We start from the raw sequence: 22,990 nt of genomic DNA on the forward strand, positions 1-22,990 counted from the left end.
GCTGCTCCCAGGTGGGTGACAAGGGAAAAGTTCAAAGTTCAAAATCAGATTAAACTGTGCGTTTGCTTAGAGTTACTATTATTTTCATTATTGCATCCTGACAACTAGACAGCTTCATATCTGAACCTATTTAGACCACTGCCTAAAAGATACGCTTTGGGTGAGCTGAATAAGAAACATTAACACTCGGATTGATAACTGGAAAAAGCTGGTATAATTGTAAGAAAACACAAAAGGTGATGTTAGGAAAACAGACTTTCAGAATTTACAAAGTAATTGCCACAGCTTTGCAAATTAGTAACTAGTCGACAAAATAATTACATTAAGCCTTATAGCAGTTGTATTAATCTATCTGTCCCCTCCAGGTTTTTACTGTTTGGTTGGCACTGCTTCACATGACAAAGATTTATTCTGTGACTGTGAAGATTTATTCTGTGACTGTGACTAAAAACAAAACATACAGTAACCAGCTAAATATTGGCTGTTCTGTGTCGAATCCCACATCTCAGAATGCAGAATTCCTACTCTTGATATATGATAAAAAGAAACATAAGTTAGATTTTCAGTTATCAAATGGAATTCAGAAGAGTTAACTTTTTTTACAAAACAAGCAGATTGAGTATATCAAATGCTGGCTGGATACACTGTTACACTGAGAAATCTGTTTATCTTGTTAAGTCTTATATTAAAACAACATTAACACAAAAGCATCCTTCAAACCGTGTGGCAGTCTCTGCTCTCACACCAAGACATAAGATTCCAATTTGTTAACAATCAGCTAGATTTTATGTAATTTTAAACAAAATCACATACTTTCCACTGAGTTTTGCCAACAAAAGGCCTAATAACGAACTATTTGAGTGTATATTTCAATGGCAGTTTGAGAAGCAAAATAATTTCCAGAGAGAAGTAAGAAAACTTATTACTTCAAGATCTCCACTAAGAAAACACAGGTGCAACAGCATTTTGGTCTAGCTAATCTGGTTCTGCTGTGAACGTAAGAGGCTAAGAGGCAGCCTTATTTTTCCTGTTCGTGTTCCACCTACAATTTACTTTTCATAAAAGTAAGGAAAAAAGAAAAAAGGACGATAGTAAAACAGTAAAGGTCTTGCTGCACTAATGAGAACTAAAGACTGGTTTTGCCTTCCTACACGTCTTCAGTTTCTTAATGGGAACAGGGATGGCTCCAGACAGACTGAACATTAATCATTTGGATTCTTTTGTTTAAATTGTATGTGGAGAGAAACTGTAAATAACAAAGTGACCCTTAACACAGATTCCCGTCCATCTCCTCTCTATTGGCATATAACTCTTTCCTCAGCAGCTGAAAGGCAAGCTTTTCTCTAACACTATGTTAAAGAAAGAACTCCACCACGCACACACAGAATGACTAAACAACAACAGCTGCTCACTAAACTGAGGAAAAGCCCACCCTGAGCTGCAGCATTCAGTGCATAAATTTTAATAAAAATTCCAGAGCAGTAAATCAATTATTTTTGCATGAAGTTGATGAATTCAGGGTGTACTTGATTTACTGATTAAAATGTCTTCATTTTAAAAGCTTTATGGTTGCTTGTGAATGTCACGCTAAGCTGTAGAACTGCAAAGTTTCCTCATGAATAATGCAGTAAGGACACAGGTTATCATGTTCCTCTCCCAGCAGTAATTGTAGGTTAAAGAGCATTTACAGCATGTACATTTAAATTTAGACCACTGAGTTGTCATTTGAGCGAAGACAGTACCTTTTACCACAGCTTTGCAAACATTTTTCTCAGTAAATAGGCTTTTGACAGCTTTGGTTTTGTAAAATTTCAGTGTCACTCCTTGTATGTTTGAATGAAAGAGATATAAACCAGAATGAATTTCTGCAGCAATTACACTTATTTCTCTCCTATACTGCTACCCTAGGGAACACGAGAAAAACAGCATCAATGGCCTGGTAAGCAAACCCAGGTTCTGTGCCCACTTCTCAACACCACGGAACCTCTAGACAGCCAAATTTCATCAAAAAACAAACGTACCCACGTGGTCACAAATTCATTTGGCATTAGCTTAGGTAGGTTAGGTATAGGCTATCAAGTTGAACACAACTGAGGAGAGAGAAGAAAGATGATTCCAGAAAAGCAGCCGCCTGGATTTATTTCATATATTAATCACATGTAGATGTCCATCATGGAAAGAAGAACTCACTTCTCATTGACCAGCATCCCCAAGTCCTTCTCTGCAAGGCGGCTCTCAATCACATCATCCCCCATTGTGCACTGAAAGCAGGGATTGCCCTGACTCAGGTGTAGGACCTTGCACTTGGCCCTGTTGAACCTCATGAGGTTCTCACAGCCCCACTTCTCCAGCTTGTCCAGGTCCCTCTGGATAACATCCCGTCCTTCTGGTGTGGCAACTACACCACTCAGCTTGGTGTCATCTGCAAACTTGCTGAGGGTGCACTCGATGTCACTGTCAATATCATCGATGAAGCTATTAAACAGCACTGGTCCTAGTACAGATCCCTGAGGGACACCACTTGTCACGGATCTCCATCTGGACTTTGAGCCATTGACCACTACTCTCTGAATACCACCATCCAACCAGTTTCTTACCCACTGCACTGTCCACCCATCAAATCCATATCTCTCCCATTCAGAGAGAAGGATGTTGTTTGGGACCGTGTCAGAGGCTTTACAGAATTCCAGATAGATCACATCCCTTGGTTTACCCGTGTCTGCTGCTGCAGTTTCCCCATCACAGAAAGCCACTAAGTTGGTCATACAGGACTTGCCCCTGGTGAAGCCGTGCTGGCTGTCAATAATCACCTCCCTGTCCTCCATGTGCTTTAGCAGAGCTTCTAGGAGGATCTGTTCCACGATCTTCCCAGGCACAGAGGTGAGGCTGGCAGGTCGGTAGTTCTCAGGGTCGTCTTTTCTACCTTTTTTAAAAATGGGCACAACATTACCCTTCTTCCAGTCACCAGGGACTTCTCTTGATTGTCATGACTTTTCAGATATCTTGGAGAGTGGATTGGCAACCACAGCAGCCAATTCCCTCAGGACTCTGGGATGCATACATATATATATATATATGTTCAGTTACCTCAGGTGATTATGAATCTGATCCTCCTCTATAGTGGGAAGGGGTTTATCCCCCTGGTCACCATCTTGCTGTCCCATGACCCAGGAAGGGTGAGGAGAGCAGTTATCAGTGAAGGTTGAGGCAAAAAAGTTGTGAACTACCCCAGCCTTCTCCTCATCTGTTGATATGAGGTCACCATTCCCAACCACCAGTAGGGGTAGATTCTCTTTCACCTTCCTCTTTTGGCTGATGTACCTGTAGAAGACCTTCTTGTTGGTTTTTACTTCCCTTGCCAAGTTCAGCTCCAGCTGCACCTTGACCTTCCTGACATGATCCCTACACGTCCCAGGTTACCCGTCCCTGCGTGCACTGCCTCTGCAGTTCCCTCTTCTTTAGTTTAACCAGCAGATCTCGACTCAGCCACACCTGTCTCTTCCCTTCCCTACCTGACTAACTAAACCAAACTTAACCAGCACTCTGCAGGAGGAGCAATTGCTTAGGGGGGTGACTACAAATACTTTTCTCACATGTTGTAACTTTTCTGTGCTTATTCCATTACACTGAACATTTCAGATAGCGCAGAATCTTTGCCAGTAACATCCAGAAAACAACATGATGCAACGTAACCTCGTCACATCACAGGACCCTCCCCCTGGTAACGCAGGCACAAATTACTGCTTCTGAATATGACCATCTTCTCCATGTAGACATCGTTAGATGAGCCAATGGACAGCAGAAGTTTAGTTGTCATAATATATTTCTGACCTTTGTCATTTATATGCTAAAACCTGGAAATAGATCCACTTTCTTATCTTGATTAAACCAAAAAAAATCACCCCTATTCACATCAACCTTGGTTGAAGAAAAAATTAGTTTGAGCGCTGTCTTAAGTAAGGAAGCTTTACTTATTTAAGCCTTTCAACAAGCATAAGGGCAGTTTACTTTTTAAACAGACACATGCACAAACATAAACACACTATATCCAAAAAAAGAAAGAAAAAAAAAGACTACTATGAAGGTCAAAACAATCTATGCACTCCTTTTACCCAAGCCTCAGCTTATAGAAGTTTTTCACTTAGTATTTGGAGTGGCAAGTCCTAATCATATAATTTTAAAAAAAATTAAAGTGTAACTATTCTATATCAAGGCTTGCTGAGTAGGTTTTCTTAAGTCTAGCCAAAAAGACAGAAAACATTTTAATGCACAGCAAGAAATGGAAGTGAAACACAGTGATTCTAACCACTGAGTCACAAACCATACAGGGAGTCATGAGAAAAGTCACTTGGCAGTAACAATCATTCTTCAAATAGAAAATTAGCAAGAGTTCGAGGTTTTTTCCTCCAGGCACAGCAGACAAAGTTACTCAGTTCAAAGATGTCATTACCATTAAAATTAGCTATCCCAATGATCAATCATTTAAGATTTGGTAAGAATGGTTCTTGACTTTCAGAAGTCAAGAATACCAGCCTCTGACAAGCATACAGTAGTCAAAACGTTGTTTTTTGAAACACAGGGAACAGCAACAGTGGTTTCTCAAGGAAGGTGCCATAGCTTATGTTCTAAGATTGAGTCCAGATCCCCTGTGTCCTCTACAGTCAGAATCATGAGATCGTATCATTCATAAAGGACTAGTCAAATTTTCCTGAGTTTAATTAGAGGTACCGGTCTAATCACAGAAATTAACTGCAGAAATATGGAAAGAAAAGAAATCAATCATTACCTCCTGTAGTCTGCAAGTATCAGGCAGAGCCCATTTCTCCAATAAGCCTTTGCCCTTAAAAAAAGCCAAAGAAATGAGAAGGAAAGTATCATCTTACCGGAGTCTCAGCTTTCATCTGGGCCCGCAACTTCTCTCTCATTTCTTTTTCATTGAATTTGGCACTTCTTTTTACATAGACTCCTCCATGCTAACAGAGAAAAAAAAGCATTAAATATTTAAGTAGTTTAATGCAGAATAGCTGAACAAGAAGAACAAACGATGATAATGACAAGTCACCTTTATGACTCATGCTGCAAATTGTCCACAAGACATTTTCACCTAAGATGAAAGCACCTGAAACTAATTTCACATTTGCATTTGCTTCAGCTCACAAAATCTGTTTAAATAAAGATCAAATCTGAAAAACACCAGGCAGGTATAAGACTTGAAGTGTCTTATTTACAGGTGTTAAATAATTAAGGGAAAGATGACATTGGAACAAATGCCAGGGATCTACGTATTCCCAACAATACTGACAAGCAGCTTCACTTGTGTGTCAACGGAAAATCACAGAACTGAAGTTATTCACATACAAGTACTTGTATACAGTCAACGTATACAATATACAAGTCAATGTTTTCAATTTTATGAGCCTGCTTTTAAACAGCAACTAATGGGAATACTGGAATTATAAGTATCTTACCTCTACATAAAAAATTTATGAGTAGCACAGAAATAACTAGACTAGGTCTTGAAAACTTCCATGCATTTTGTTAGAGAATCAAAGTTTTAATAAAAAAGTTAGGTACTGAGATAGTAACTGAATAAGTAACACAAAATCTTTAGCAGGCAAAGGATTTTATGGAAATATTTTCACTGAAAACCATAATAAAATGTTGACCGTTTTCTGAGAAAGATTCATTTTATAACATAATTTATCACAAAAACTTCAGTAAAAGGACTACGGCAAAGTACACACAAAGAAAGAAGGTTATAAAGTTACAAAATCTGCCTCATTTCCTTCTTCCATTGCTTGGTTTTATCTACAGTGTAGCTACAAGAGGATATAAACAAACATGCTCCAAAATGAACTATTGATACAATGAATTCAGAAACAACAACAAAAAAAATAGCTTCCAAATAGCAGATTTTTTTCGTTTTTAAGGTACATTATGTTCATTGGTTTTCTAACTGATCCCCTGACCTGGTAATACCCTTTTCTACCCACCTGGGCTCTTGGCATTCGGATTTGTCAGGTAATTTCTGTTCATTTATAGTTTTACATGCTTTTAATAGGAAGGTGACAGTAAGACTAAAACTACCAAGAGCGGAACCTTGTTCACTATCTCATCTCAGGAAAAAACACGGTACGTTATAAAGAAAGGGGTGGTAGTATGTGTGTGGGAAGCTATTATTTTATTTGCATGGCGTGGACAGAAATAAAGTTTCAGGGGTTAGAAGGAGGCAGGCAGAAGAAGCGGTTATACAAAGTGCTTCCAGCCGTTGTTTTTCATGGCATGAAGAGATGGCCGTGCAGCTGCTTAGCTAGTGGTATTTGACATGATTTTTATGTTCTTCAAAAGCCGCAGCGAAGAGGAACAGAAAGTCGATACATTAACTCCATATGAAATATTCTGTCATAACATCATTGTCAGTGGTTCACTTCCAAGGTGAAACAGCCAACTAAAAGTCTCAGGTGTGCTGCTGGAGCTACTGGGGAACCAAAACCAAGAACAGAAATCCACCAAGCTTGGCCTTTAGCAGGCAGGAACATCATACTAGCACCATCTCACTAGGAGTTCACCAGTCCCGGATAGATAATGGCATGAGCATAAAAATGTTCCATCAGCTGTGCAGCAAACAGAGCATCACATGTTATCTGCACACTCCACATGTAAAACTGTTTTTTAAGATCTGACATCATTAAGGGGAAGTACAGCGACACTCACCACAACACCTGCTTTTGAGAAGGGCAAACTCTATTTGGCATGAGAAATAATGCATCTGCTGCACGAGACTTCCATGTAAAAAGTCATCATTCCTTGTGAGCACAGCTAGGTCAAGCTTTGATAAATGAGAGAGGGCTGGAATCAAAGCCTTCCCTTATTTATCGAATTACTAACCAGCCACAGTAAACTGGGAAAATACCGAACCCCCTTTTCCTTGTGTAATTTGTGAACTTGGTGAAACCAAGTTACTATTGACAGTTTGCTTAGGGACACCACAACACCAGGCAGGTTTGATGTCTCAACCTCAGACTTTTTAATGCTCAGAAATGGATTTGTACTTCTCAAGTAAATACCAGTATACAGACACATAATGTAAGAATAGAGAAATCACATACTGTAAGATCACCATTTGCTGCATAAAACCCAACATATATATCAGCTTCCCTGTGGCGCCGGGTTACAAAGCTAAAGAGAAGCAAGATGCTGTAGCAGCTAAATGTTTGGCTAAAATTCAGTAACAACCTAAAGGCTGCACAAGCTGATGCTGAATAACAGAAAAGACAAAGACATACTTCCTATATTAAAAAGTCAATCAAACTCTAGGATATCCAAGCTATCAAAATTACATCCCAGCTTCACCAGGTGGCATAAGATGAGTAGGAGCGAACTGCGTTTTGGTAGAGAAAGAAAGGGCAAAGAAAAATTCTGATCCACACAAAAATAATAAAGCCAGTTCTATGAAAAGAAATAGCTCTACCTTATAAACCAAACCTAATAAATCAAACCTGGAACACAACAGGTTAATTTAAGTGGTTCTTTCCTTTTCTTGCTATTAGATAGCTGCCTCCAAAGAAGAATGCTAGTTATGCAGTTGTATATAGCTCAAATTCCCCAATTTGTATTGCATTTCCTTTTCAGTAAGAGATCAAATATATGAACGCTTTTCAAAACACGTTTCTGGAAGTATTGTTTTTAAGGTTATAATTTTTTTCCGCTGTACTTTAAAAGCCCCTCTCTCAGTCAACAATGGATTATGTTTACAAATATACTTCCTTTGTGCTTGAATTTCACTCTCCTGGACATCCAGGCCACGTTTATTTCCAAACAGGATGTTTACCTGAGGTAGGGAATATGAATTCCGTGAGCATGGCGTAATTACGTGGCTCTGGAAACTTTTAGTGGACTGTAAGTGACATCACTGACAGAACATCAACAGGAAGGGCAGGAAGTGTTTTATGTTTTTGCACTGTTTGGTGTGATAAAAACAATAAAAATACTTGTTAGCTTGCACTGCAGCCCTCCTGCATCCCGTCTCGGTCATTAAACCCACACACATCACCACGGTTAGTAAGCTGCCTTTCATCTGTGTTACTAATTTATTTTTTTTATATATATGTCAACATAAATATATATATAATCACCCCAATTAAATCCTGTAGAAGCTTTATGTTTTGATGAATACAAAGCTGAACAGATTTTGTTTAATATATATACTTTGATTAAAAATGTAGGTTACATTCAGATTAATTTCTACAGGAACCTTCTTTTAACAGTCAATACAGCAGTCAGGAAACTGAGCACCCAATATTCCAAATAGCAAGAGTAATTTTCCAAAATCTTGAAAAAAAAATCATTTCTGTACATCTAGTGATAGCAGATGGAAAATATAGCCTGCCTGTATTTTAATTATGGGTGACTTAAATGTAACGACTACAGGCATGAACAAAGAACAAAATATTTCCATGCAGCAGATCAGTCAGTTTAGTGGAAGAAAAATGTAGAGAACTGGAGCTACTAGTGGGGACAAGCCTGAATCGAGAAGTCCGTTTCCTTCCAGTCAATAACCTCTGTGAGGTATGACAGGGTCTAACAGTCTGTACTTGTTTAGGGGACTGGGACAGCAAATCTTCCAATAGAAAGAAACTGTGATCATAGAATAGTTTGGGTTGGAAGGGGCCTCAAAGATCATCTAGTTCCAACACCCCTGCCATGGGCAGGGACATCTCACTGGATCAGGCTGCCCAAGGTCCCATCCAACTTGGCCTTGAACACCTCCAGGGATGGGGCAGCCAAAACTGCCTTGGGCAACCTGTGCCAGTGTCTCACCACTCTCATGGTTAAGAAATTCTTCCTAATGTCTATTCTCAATCTGCCCTTCTCCAGTTTATACATGTTCCTCCTTGTCCTATCACCACAAGCCTTTATGAATAGTCCCTCTCCAGCTTTCCTGTAGGCTCCAGGCTATACAAGCCCAACTCTCTTAGCCTGACCTTGTATGGGAGGTGCTCCAGCCCCCAGATCATCTTTGTAGCCTCCCCTGGACCAGTTTTCTCCCTCTGATCAGTTTTCTTATTTTCTCTGCAGCACAATCCTTTCTAAACACAGAGATTTTAGAAGAAAAGGTGGCACCCAGCCATGCTCCAGCCTAGATCTGTAGCCTACTCACTGTCTAAGGCACTCATCCAGAAGATAACATTTTCAACCATCAAGCTGAAAACAGAACCTGGATCTCAGGGGACACTATAACCTCTTACACACTGAACAGACAGTAGGAACCTCAACCAGTACCTGTGGTTTAAGATAAAATGGTGAGACGGTTCACACCATAGCATCTTATGTGTCATGATCCAGGACACTGAACTTCTGTCGAAATTAGGAACCTGCACCCGACCTAGAAGGCAACATCTAATCGCCGGGAAAGACCACTGTTTAAAGCAGTTCCCATTCTTCAGCATATTAATTAAGCAGACGATGGATTTGTATGTCCCCTTGCCCAATGCTCTCTCAACTCATTCCAAATTACCTTCTTGGAGGCAAAGTTCTAGCGTCAATGACAGAGGCCATTCTGCCTCTTCCCTTCTTGCCACCCATGACTGTATACTCAAAAGTTTCCACCTTTTGCTGGTTCTAGCAATCAGCTGATCTGACTTGATTTATAGATGCAAGACTGCAAACTGTGCGACAGAAAGGAACATGCAAGCCAAGGATGAAAGAGTGAAGAAAGCCTTCTATTTGTACATACGTCTGTAGTTACCTACTTTTCATATATTTCTTTACAAACTAATATATAATACAAATCCCACCCAGCATAGTATTTTGCTCAGTATTCCTCATCCTCTTGGACCTTCTTGGTCAATACAATCAACCAAACTGCTTAATTCTGCTAGAAGTATTTTTCTAAGTGCTTTTTGCTTTTCTTTACCTGAGTGACAGGGGAGTTGGGTTGGGGACAGAAAGCGGATTAATGTTCAGGGAACGGTTAAAGATCGAAGACAGAAGCTAAAGGAAAAAAATCTTATTGAACAGGCACTTCGGAAGTTGCCCAAAACTTAATCCTTCTCTGTTCTAACAACTAAGGACCCAACTAAATCCTGAGATAAATACTGTGATGCTATTTCTGATCACCTACCAAGACATACTAATACTTACAAAAATAACCCCCTCTACATTTTATTTCCTTTGTATATAGAAACAGTCCTGCTTTTGGAAAAAGCAAAGAACAGACATAACAAATTCAGAGAGGATTTTAGGGAGGTAAAGCCATCTATGCTCTTCTTCACCACTGTAGAGTAAAGATTGTATCCACTCAGTAATGCTGGCTGTGCAGTGACCATGGCTCGCTGTTTCTTAGTTAACTGTCTAATTTTGAGTAACATTAGGTTGAGCTCTCAAACTAAAAGAAATGAGGGGAATATTATGCAGGAAGAGGAGAAAGTAAAATGCAGTAACAAGCATACTCTTATGTTGAGGTTTTTGCTTAACTGAAATCCAAAGCAAAACCATCAACGCTTTCATGGAGGCCGGGATTTGCTTTTCCTCTACTTTATACTATGGTCCAATTTTCCTCTTTAATATTGTGCTAAAACCAAACAATTGAAAAATAAGTAAGTATGCCACAGTAATGTCAATTTAGTTCCAATTTGAAGCATAAAACCCCATGATTCTTTAATAACTAAGGTACACATCTAACTAAACTGAGTAACACCAGCTATTTTCATGTTCAAATGAACAAGTGCCAGCTCAGAACTATATCCTCCCCACACATATGATAAATAGAAGGAAAGTACATCTTACATACAGCCCACAAATAGCAAGAAAAAAAGTGAACAGGCTTACCTGTGAGAAATACCACCCGTACAGTGGAAGCCACTTTAACCCATCTTTCAAGACATACCGGACGTGCCCAAGAGCATTCTGCCTAATTGCCAGCATGTCTGCAATAATCCAGTCAACTGCAAAGACAAAACCCCAAAATGTTTAGTTAAATTAGTTTTTAATTGCCACTGGTAAAACAAAAAGCGCATGTTGTACATACTAACATCATTAAGGGTTACAGAATTGTAAGGTCTTGCTTGTTAGGGCAAGGCTGGAAATGGGCACAATAAACAGACAAACAGATCTTTTAAATCTATAGAAGTGCTAAGAGAAAAAATACAAACCTGTACACTGATGATTTGATAAATATATTACATTTTCTTTATCTTTTGGCAAATCCCCATAGATTATTACCTAAAAAAAACATAAAAAGAAATGTAGTGTTACTTCATTATATATTTTAATTGCATTAGGCAGTGATGAGATCCAACGCAATAATTAGCTATTTACTAGGAAAACTGCCAGAAAGTTAGCACCGTTGACAGAAAAAGACCCCATCATTGCTACACATACAACTGATTTATCAACAAAGCCATGAATATTAATTCATAAGGGCTTAAGAAAGCTGTTCTGTTCTTCTGCCTCAGTATGAGAACTGGATCCATGGAAGCTGACCTCCATCCACAAGATCCCTACATTAATATAATTAAAGACAAAGAGGAATCATAGACACATACAAAATGACCATTCAGCTTTACACATCTAATGGATATGGCACGCTTCATCCAGACATTTGCTGTCATTCAAGCTAAAATGTTGAAGATTTCCTGCAGTAGATCAAAAACCCTCTCAACCCTCTGCCATGATATTAACCATCAAAAACAAACATGAAAGCATGAGGTTGAGGGGTGTCTTTAAATTGGTCTTCTGCTTTCAGCCAGCAGGTTACGTTATGGTTTTTAATCCCTCAAATTAAAGACGCTCTTTAACCTTGTAGTTTCCTGCCCCTGAAAGGTAACTGCCTTCTAGTGAAACAACCCCCCGCGACATGACTACAGCAAGATGCTGAAGCAGTAATCCAAGACACTTTAAAAAATCAATTAATTCAACTAATTTTACATCAAATATAAAATGAGAAACTAATTAAACTGTTTCGCTTCTGAATTGAAGATTCCATGCAACCATTTAATTATCTTTAATAAATATTTTCATTATCCAATGAAGCTTAGTTTTTCCATCCAGTACATTCAAGGTACCATCCCCACCTTGCTCTGCCAGGACCAAAGGCTGTACTCTTTGTTTCTACAAGTTGGCTGCATTAAACACTCTTTTTCAAACTGACTCCATTCACCAAAACCCAAAGTGATATTTGGGAGGTTTACACACTTATTATCACACTTCCGTAGTCTGACCATCTGGGAATTTTATCAAGATCTACTACTCGGATCCCACTTAATATTATTTAGCATACCAAGTCTCTTATTGATCCTTACAAAAGATTCCCATGAGCACCTTCTGGAAAATCTGCCCAGCTCCCAGTTAACCTGTGATGCTGGGTGGGTAATACCTTTTGTTGTAACGTTATGCAAAACCCCTAGATAAAGATGTATGTTTTAAATTCATGCTTCTTCTTTGAAAACGCAACAGCACTGTTGATGAAGTTTCATTTTCAAGGCAAGAAACCAGATACTGGCAAACAGTAAATATATGAACAAGACATCATCCAGCATACAGTAAATATTACTATTTTGAATTATTTTTTTCCAAAAAAAGACAAATGTGTGATAAATATTAACCGATTGTTATTTACAAAATGTCAGTTGACAAGTGTATTCTCAACGTTACCCAAGAAACTAAAACAAGACTTTGCTGGAGCAATAACTTTCTCCTTAAGGTTCCAGGAGAATTTACAACCTTCCTGCTGACACTCTAGGTACCACACACTATTTAGTGCAATGTAGCAGTCAGAGGGTCTCACTCTAAAGCTAAGGTGCAAAAATTCCACTGGAATAGAAAAACCTATCTTCTTACTCTCATTTATGGAGTAAAAACTTCACTTTTCAAGCATAGGCTTCTCCAGCAGTGTTACGTTCTAGGTCCATAAATACTGTTTTCTTTAATTTCAAGTTACGACTCCACTGTGCAGTCTCTGGCAAAGACTCTTTCAGAGGAAAAGTCCAATACAATGAATCACTAAACCAGAACGTCCTGAACACTATCTGTGCTTTTTTAGAATAAGAAAATGAGAACACAAGGAAAACAAAATTTGCCCTTGACACTGCAAGAGCTGCCCCACACAAGAAGAAGGGTTCAAAACATAAAATTCATAACTTCAACTTGTAAAAATTTCCACTTTACTGTACAAGGTCAAATTATCAGCATAATGTGACCCACAATTCAAAGCATTCACTTATGACTATTGCATGAGTAAAAACAAATACAAATGATCATTCCCTAGGAAAACCACATATGATCGTGTCTGCCAAATATAACAGCTAATCTGTATTACTTTTTTATTTCAACAAGATTGGATCTAGTTCATTTTCAAATCCCAGTGGAACACCCACTCATTGTTACTGTAAGCAATTTCTGCACACATTACTTCTTACCGTAACAGTTAGATGTGTTTACATCTAATGGACCAAAAATCTTTAGTTATGATAAAACACACATCCATACCATTACACAGGACTAAAAAGTAAAATAATAAAAAACCCTATCTTTTCCTATTTATAATTAATTCTCATTAAACACAACCCCCCTGGATATTTTATTTCAAAGCAAAGGAACAAGAGGGAAAGTCTGGAAACTCAATTTTGTTTGCTTAGATGGCTCAGCCTAAGAGGATGCAACAGCTTTAACTGCAGCATCATTCACTTCAGCACTGCCCGTTTCAGTAATCTCAAGAAAAGGCTTATATAGTCCATGAATGGCCAGCAAACAGCTAGTCACATATTAGACATTCATGGCCAGGAACTGAGAGGTACAAACTTAAGACTCAGCTGCTGCAACAACCAGGTAGGAATGGCAAATTCCAACCTGCATTCTCTAGAGGATTCTTCGGATTCCACAGGAGACACCTACTCTGCTGCACAGCTTTCCAGAAAATGAAGCATTTTTGCTTTATGGTTGTGTTTCTGGAAATTATCATAGCCCTCCCACAACAGAGAGCTAACAGCAAAGAGCTTTGAATCCTGCAGAAACGTTGTCTTTTCCCCTTTAAGATGATGTCTGAAGAATTCACCTGCCTGTGCATAGGCAGGGGAAGAGTCTCCTCAGGACAAGTCTGCAATTTCTGGGAATTCAATGCTTTTAGGTGAACCAGAGCACCAAGTGCATGTTACAGCTGCAGAACGAAAAGATACAGCATTATTCTTCACTGTCTCCACAAAACCTGCCTGCCTGTTGGTTTTTGCTGCAAACTTCGCAGGATTTCATGCTGCAGAGGCTGTGCAGTCTCTCTCCTCTTTCTCAGTTTGTTGGTGCAGAAGAGGTGTGGGGACCACAACGAAAGCAAGTACTTCAGTCATTTACCAGGGATAGCAAGGCAGAAACAAGCGTCCGCAGTGCCAGGTTGTGCCAGCACCCCTTCTGGAGGAGCCTGAAGAGATCAGACTAGCTAAGAGACTCCTAGTCCTCCTCCGAGGAACTGTGCTGTTCCTGGGGTCTGCAGAGCATCAGAGGGGCTTGTTCTATCTGACACAACGAAGCACGTGAGGAACCCACTTCAGCAAGTGCTGCTTTATTAAAAAAAAAAAGGCACAAAGAAGTCAAGCAAAGTTATTTTCTTTAACTTTTTTTTTCTTATTAAAAAAAGGAAGAACAACATAGCAAGAGAAAGCAAGCAGAGATTTGAGGGAAGATATTTAAAGTGCAGATGTACAGTCTTAACATTGCAAACATGACTTGGGTACAGAACATTGAAATGTGTCCTTTTAGCCATGTTTTGGTTGTTTCACAGCCCAATTCACAATAATGGATAATACTGTTACCATGAATATGGGTCTTCCATGTCTGTTTACACAGCAGTGCTGTCTAACTCAATTCAGTGAGGTCTCAAATAAAGGAACTGGATGCTAACAGATTCCCTTGTGTGGGAACACTGGTACCCAGCTTCCCTGGATGCCGTACACTGAGCTGGTCACACACTAAGCAAAGCTCAACACACAACTCAGTGTCAAGGCCAGAAGAGACTCTGATTCACTAGTGTGGGGTTACAACACGTTCTCCTGATGGGAGAATTTAGTTATTCAGTGACAGGGTGACCTAGGCATGCAAATGGGAGCTCCTGGGTGATCCAGTGACACTGGTTTCAGCTTTCCTAGCAACCTCTACTTCTTCCAGCGCAACATATTCAACTATGGCTGTGCTAATGTGGTAGGTCACGTAGCTATGTAAAACAGCCCTGCATGGCAGCCACTCCTGAGTAACTCACAGTTTGCATAGGGTTTCACTGCAACAAGCTGCACACTCAATTTAAGGTTTTATTTCTTGCTTACGAAACCTGCACATACCAAAGAAAATTAAAGAGATGTTAATCACATCCTAGCCACATCAGCTCAGTAAACAGGGGCACGGCAGAAGTAACTCAAGAGGTAATGACACTATCAGAAAACCTGCTTTCAGATTAGCTGGTGACCACATTAAACTCCTTGCAAAGATATCACCTTAATATGACAACAGGACGAGGCTGAAGATGGGAGCAGCTCAGGAGCTGACTTGCAAGCAAATCTGGCACTTCTGCTTCAGGGGCAGTAAAGGCAACACAGTTGGCTATTTTGTGGTAAAAACTTGGGCTATCTCATCTGACATCGTATCACATGTCCCAGCACACTCATTCTTGGTTCTTCAGACTTCGTAACCCTCCTCACTTCACTATACAAAGAAGCCAGATGTAAATAGCAGAATAATGTTCCCTTCTTTGCTGTTACTTCAACAAAACTGATGTGCACTGGAGTGCTTTGCAGAGAAAGTAGAGTGCACCGCTCAAGCAAAAACATCGCCGTCCAGCACAGGCAATAGCAACTGGAAATAAGGATAAAAGCAGTCAGATAATAGCAGAACAACTTTACTTCCCTCTCCTGGAGGAAGAGAGGAGAAATAGAACATTCAATACACCAGCATTTCACTTAAAAAGCATACAGACTTCATATACTCAGCTGTGCCATCCTCACAACATGTACTTATCTCCATTCTGCTATTGCTTCCTGACTACTTTCATAACCGGTATTGCATGCTCTTTGGGGCCAGAGTGTCTTTGTTAGCTGGGCACTACTACCACATGAGTGCTTATTAAAATAAATGGTATCCTAGGCTGCATTTCTCATCTGTTTATTAAAAAGTCTGGATATAATTTTGTGGTGAAAGGGTGGAGTTTGCATCAACAAACCACTAAAAGCAACTATCAGATACGGCTTCTGCAGTCAACACGTCACCCTCTGCAAGCTGACTTCTGCAGCACTGCTGCAGGCATCTTATGGAAAATTGTTTAAACTCTCTCTTAGTCCAAAAACCTGCCTGATGGCACAGCCAGTCCTTCAAGCTTCTATAAAGTGCCTCAGATCACGGAACCTATTTACCTTCCTTGACAAGAAGCCGTCTCAAGTCAGGATACAAACGGGGAACGTCTACCTGGTGCTGACAAATTTCTCAGGTTTCCTACTATAAAAATTCCAAATGTTTACTTTTCTTCACAGAAGACAGAGAAGCACTTTTACATGCATTTAACAGCTATGGGCTTCACTTGTCTACAGCATAAAGAATATGAATAGGACAGAAGGAGAAAGGACTTTCATGTTCGAGTTTTCAGTTGGTTTTTCTCTAGATTTGGGGAAAAAATAAGTTTACCTTTAGTTATTTTTTTTAAAAAAAATACCTTTAGGTCACATACAGTTTTTAGGTAATTGTCACATTATTGCTACACCTCATAACCTCTTTTGTTAAAGAGGCTATCTGCTCAATACATAATTGCAGAAGTCTGAAGTCTGCTGCTCAGGCTCAGCATCAGACCATAAAACCACAATGCAATCCACTTTACCAGAGCAGAGAGTTCACTTAAATATTCTGCAGCTATGTATTTTACTGAAGTTCAGTGAAGAAACCCATTACCAAGAGACTGAGCTCTGGGGAACACCCAGAGGATTCCTATATGCAATACAATTTTATTTTTTTTAATCATTCGATTGAATGAGAAAACAGAAACTTAAAAAAAAATACAGTTTCAAAAAGAAAATAAAATGGCAGTAAGGAGACTATATTAGCAACGTATATGGATTATGCAGGACTGAATCATACCAGCTGATGTTAGGTATGAAGTCTGTACATTTTTGCTTTCATACTAGGTTTTAGTTTTAAGGTGACAAACTGTTATAAACATGAGTGGTTATGCTTCAATGGCACTCGCTACACGTATAGAAGTCATCCAGCTTTGACATCGAATGTAAAGACTTCACAGTTCCTCAGCTGAATTAAAGAATCAAAATCTTAAAGCAAATGCTATTTTGTTGTGAGCTAATGAAAACACGTTAATATTTATAATGAACTTTATAATATCTATGTCAGTGAAATACAGCTATAGTTTTTTATTCTGTGCATATTTGACTACCTTTTGTATTTCAGCATAAAAAAGACTTGCAAATATTTAGGCTATGAGGAATTATTTGCTTGATTTTCTGGAGTTTTATAAAAAAATAACATTAGACTGCAGGCAGGCAGTCTAAAGAAAAATCTTGATAGCTCCACTGCCATCAGGTTACTGAAGGAAATCAAATAAACAGCAATAACTACCATACTTATTTTAGAACAAAAGCTGCAAACATTTCATACAGAGAAAAGTTAGCTTAAAAGTATATAATGAGAACATCTTAGCAGGCTAAGTGATGCCAACACTCCTCATTATTCTTAATACCCTTAACAGGGGAACTATACTTCTACAAAAGCCCATAACCCTGCCACAATCCTGTAAAAGGAATAAGACACTTGCCAACAGATGAGCAGTATCATGTGTTTAACTGGACTAGTTTTGCTTTCGATGCCCACCTGCCTGCAACTTTCAAGGATGCTGCAGAGGACTGAGATGTGAGGGACTTAATCCTACAGAAGCATTATGCACCTTTCCCTACAGCCCTTCCCAAAGCCTCAGATGGCCATTTAAGGGAGAACATCACAAACCACCGGTCTAACATCACCTAGATAGCGATGCGTATAGTTGCGCAATTTCCCATTGAGAGGGTGATTATTGTTTACAGAAAGGACGTGTGGTAGAGCAAAGAAGTTCTGGGAAACATCCGTAACACCTAGAATATCCGATCTGAGCAAAAGGCTCACTTCAGGGAAAAGAAGTTGCCACAATGCCAAGTATGCTGGGGCAATTTCTGGTAGTTTATGATTATTTAAACAACAGCCCCAGACTAGATTCAACAAAAGCACTCCAGTGGTTGCCCACGGCACAATCAGAAGCAGGAGCTCTCGGCACCTGCGGGACAGTGACTGGAGACGGGGATTCACAAAACTTGTGACAATGAGCCTGTTAGCCTTGAACTGACGGAATCCATCCCACAGAAAGCAGATGTAGATCTTAAATCCTATCCTGCCCTAACCCACTGCTCACTGCTGTTACAAAGTATATTTACAGGGTTTGGCTCTTCTGAAAAAAACCTGCTACATCATCTTTTTCAGAGAAGCAATGGGGAGACTGTTTACAAAGGTTTGTAGGGATAGGACGAGGGGCAACAGGTATAAACTGGAGAGGGGCAGATTTAGACTAGACATAAGGAATAAGTTCTTCACGATGAGGGTGGTGAGACACTGGCACAGGTTGCCCAGGGAAGCTGTGGCTGCCCCATCCCTGGAGGTGTCCAAGGCCAGGTTGGATGGGGTTTGAGCAGCCTGATCTAGTGGGAGGTGTCCCTGCCCATGGCAACGGGATTGGAAATGGATGATCTTCAAGGTCCCTTCCAACCTGGTTATTCTATGATTCTATATGCATATGTAGAGAGAACTGCACTGATGCATCCTGCAAGGTGAGCTTGTGCTCTAAATTGTTAAGTTAACAAGAGGTACCATAATTCATTCCATTTTGGTTTTGTTTGTTTAAAAAGAAAAAAAAAAAGAGGTAAAACAATTTTTGAGGTCCCCAGACTTGCCAGCATATGTTAAACATCATTTTTCAGGACTCTGTAGATCAGAAGCCTTGCGTCTGGATACTGATCAAGGATATACACGGCTTGAGAATTTTGCTTTAGGCACACACAGTTATTTCATAGAATCACAGAATAACCAGGTTGGAAGAGACCCACCGGATCATCGAGTCCAACCATTCCTATCAAACACTAAACCATGTCCCTCAGCACCTCGTCCACCCATGCCTTAAACCCCTCCAGGGAAGGTGACTCAACCCCCTCCCTGGGCAGCCTCTGCCAGTGCCCAATGACCCTTTCTGTGAAGAATTTTTTCCTAATGTGCCTGGACTCTGTAGCAATTGGAGAAGCCTTAAAAAAAATGGCTTAACTGTTTCAGGTTTCATAACAGAAAAAAGCAAGACTTATGAACATAATTTTAAGATTTTGGCACCTACACCCTGAAAAAATCTTATATTCAGTGCCTAAATAAATTGCTTGCTTTGCATTACAGTGCACTCGTATGGCATGGAACAGAGCAGCCCACAACTACAATCAGTGACCACTCAGGAAAGTCAGAGTTAGAACTTCTAAATAACTCTTATCATAAATCATCAGTAATTATATTTTTTTCAATAAGCACTGCACATATTTCCAATATATATATAGCTCATGTAAAATCAGATTATTTATAAGCTGAGATTTCAACAGGAGGGTTTTTCTGAACATCTGGCACCTTGGTATTACGCAAAACCTGAATATGCTTTCCAGCACATGAGTAGAAGGAAGCATTCCCCCTGTTTCATTAGGAGAGAAATAGTCTCGCTTCTAAGCCTTTGGCACCTCTGAAAACGTCTTCCCACAAATTTTGGTAATTTTCTTAAAACAAAGGAAAAGTGACCCACATTTAATGTAGCTATTGTTTACTTTATTAGTCTTCTGTAGTGGAAAATATTAGGTAGGTGCAAAAATAATTGCCATTTTTCTCATTGTAAATGGTGATGCTTATTTTGAATTAAACTTTTATATAATTGTGTTTGCGTCGTATACCATTTTAAAGTATGAAAATGGCTCTCCTTACTTATGATAATGCTTTTGGTTTCACGGCTTACTCTTTTTTATATTATGCTGTCAAAGATGCAATAAAAGCAAATTTGAGAGATTTTGTTGTATGAGTTTAAATGGGGACATAAAGCAGTGGAAACTGGTAGCAATATCATCAAAGCATTTGGCTAGGGGATCGTCAATGAATGTACACAGATTCAATGAACACTCAACATTGATTCCAAACATTTTGTAATGGAAACAAGAGCCTTGAAGACAAGGAGGGTCATGGACATCCTTCTGTGACAGATGGTAACCAGTTCAGTGCCAGTTTTAGAATCATAGAATCATAGAATAACCAGTAGTCTGTCTCATGGACCAGGGAAGGAAGTTTTCTAGCTAGTTTTGAAGCAGACCCACGCAAAACAACTCAAAGGGTTGCAGAAGAACTAAATGTTAACCATTCAAAGGTTGTTTGACATTTGCATCAAATGGGGAAAATAAAAAAAGCTCAACAAATGGGTGCTGCACAAGCTGAAGAAAAATAATAATAAAATAAAGCCATAATGAAGTCTGCTCTTCTTTTGCACAACAAAACCAATCCATTTCTTAACTGCACTGTAACGTGACAAAAACTAGACTCTATACAACAACCAATAGTATTCCACACAGTGGCTAGAGCAAAGTGAAGCACCAAAACACCCTCCCAAATCAATGCTGCACCAGAGTTATGGTCACTCTTTGGTGGTCAGCAAGTGGAATCATCCACTACAACTTCTTGAATCCTGGTGGAGCATCACAGCAGAGAGTATTACTGCAAAATTGACTACATGCACCAAGAACTGCAAGTTTACATTTAACGCTGGTCAGGGGGAAAGGACCAGTTCTCCATGACAATGGCTGACAGCACGTCTCGCAAATGACCTGGGCTACAAATTTCTACCTTACTCAGTTTACTCATCAGACCTCTCTGCCGCCAATTACTACATTTTCAAGCACCTTGACAGCATCCCACAAGAGAAGGCTTTCCACAACCAAAAAGCATCTCAAAATGCCTTCCAAAAATTTATCACTTCCAGGACTACAGAATTTATGCTACTGGAATAAACAGACCTGTTTCTCGTTGGCAAAAATGTGTAGATGTTAATGGTTCTTATTCTGATCAATAAGTTTTATTCTAAGCTAAGATATACTGCTTTAAAGTTGATGGTTTAAAATGGTAATTATTTTTGCACTGTAACATCCATGTCCCAGTTCATCTATCCCCCACCAAAACAGCAGCTGCAGTGCCTGGGTACATTAAGCATGTTCTGAAGGTGAGTGAGTCACCTTCCCTGGAGGTGTTTAAGGCACGGGTGGGATGAGGTGCTAAGGGACATGGTTTAGTGTTTGATAGGAATGGTTGGACTCGATGATCCGGTGGGTCTCTTCCAACCTGGTCATTCTATGACTCTATTTTCATAGAATCACAGAATCATAGAATAACCAGGTTGGAAGAGACCCACCAGATCACGAGTCCAACCATTCCTATCAAACACTAACCCATGGTCCTCAGCGCCTCGTCCCTTAAATCCCTCCAGGGAAGGTGACTCAACCACCTCCCTGGGCAGCCTCTGCCAGTGCCCAATGACCCCTTCTGTGAAATTTTTTTTCCTACTAGCTTTTGTGCACATCACACCAGCTAGAAGCAGGAAACCTCATGGCAGTTTGCAGTGTACCTCTACCTAGAGCTTTTTATACTAGGAACCTTGCTTCTAAATGCCAAGGACTCCAAGGAGGAGTTGGCTGTACTTTATCTGTAAGACTTACACACACGTTTGTATCACGTACAGACAGAACTGGTATGAATTTATCAATGAGTTGACACGCATGGTAAAGGGGATGATTAAGAAAACTGTGTCCTCTAGATTGTGATCACAGAATAAGACTTTTGAAAGCTCATTCACACATCATTTGCAGTAAATATTCAGAATTTAAGCACTATGTACTCTCAACGTGAGGCAAAAGGAATCATTACCCAGCAAAATAGAACATGCAGGGAGGTATCTGAGCTAGCTGCAACTAATCTGGCACCAGACATGAACAAAGTCATCTTGAATCAATCTTAAAAAACAGCCACTGTTAAAATGACTCTAGTATCAGCAAACCACCACAGTGTGTGGTGGAATGACCCAGTTCACCTGCAGCTTGCTCAGGACTGTGCACTATGTTTGCTTATGTGCCCTCAGACTGCCCACGACCATTAGAAAACGGGACAGGATAACTCTTCGAGTCAACCCATAACTTCCAGAGGAAAAAATTACAGCAACTACCACAACACAGCTTAAAGTCATCCAAAATAATTACTTTTCTTCACATCTAGTTATGTGCTCAAATGTAAGATTCAACCAAATCATGGGTAGCTAATTTTACATTTAAAAAAATCAAACTAACATAAACTCTATCGGTTCCACACCAAGGAGCTAGTAATAACACAGAAGATGACAAGTAAAATGTGACAAATTGGAAATGAACAAAAGAAGGTAGTAATTTCCCTGGTTTTTTATTCCAAATGTCTTTACAGCATAAATTCAAATTGACAGAACAAAGATTAAAGAATATTTTTCCCCCTGAGAAGATATGCTTCCTCATAATCGTAATGTCAAAATCCCTGACATCTGAGCCTACTTTATCTAACACAATTGAAACCAAGAAAAAAAAGATACCCTGTAAGGCTGAGGTAAATAGTTTGAAATAATTTGAAGCAAATGTTTAACTATGAATAGAATCGTCTCTTAGCAAGAACAGTATCTGATGGTAGAGCACCATCAGAAAAAACTTCTCCAATAACAACCATGCTTACATAAAGTATCTGGACATATTATGTCAGTAGAAGGAAAGTGCATGGGAGAGCACTGCAAAACTCCATGGCTCACTATCTACCAAAACACAGTTAAATGCAAAAAGCGGAAAGTGTATTAAACTCATACATGGTTAAAAAAAAGGGTAGAATATAAAAAAGAAATTGATAAATACCACTG

General features: G+C 39.5%; 1 protein-coding gene across 1 annotated transcript in view; it reads right to left on the minus strand.

Annotated features, from left to right (window-relative positions):
* Window positions 1–22,990, minus strand: part of AGPAT5 (1-acylglycerol-3-phosphate O-acyltransferase 5) — a 61,970-nt gene that overhangs the window by 30,204 nt on the left and 8,776 nt on the right. Inside the window, exons 2-4 of the mRNA XM_069851494.1 lie at window positions 11,154–11,223; window positions 10,831–10,946; window positions 4,884–4,973 (exon numbers count right to left, since the gene is read on the minus strand). Coding sequence (XP_069707595.1) covers window positions 4,884–4,973; window positions 10,831–10,946; window positions 11,154–11,223 — 276 coding nt within the window. The remainder of the gene's footprint in view (window positions 1–4,883; window positions 4,974–10,830; window positions 10,947–11,153; window positions 11,224–22,990) is intronic.

This window comes from Phaenicophaeus curvirostris, chromosome 2 (genome assembly GCF_032191515.1).
Source record: "Phaenicophaeus curvirostris isolate KB17595 chromosome 2, BPBGC_Pcur_1.0, whole genome shotgun sequence".
Classification (NCBI taxonomy): Eukaryota; Metazoa; Chordata; class Aves; order Cuculiformes; family Cuculidae; genus Phaenicophaeus; species Phaenicophaeus curvirostris.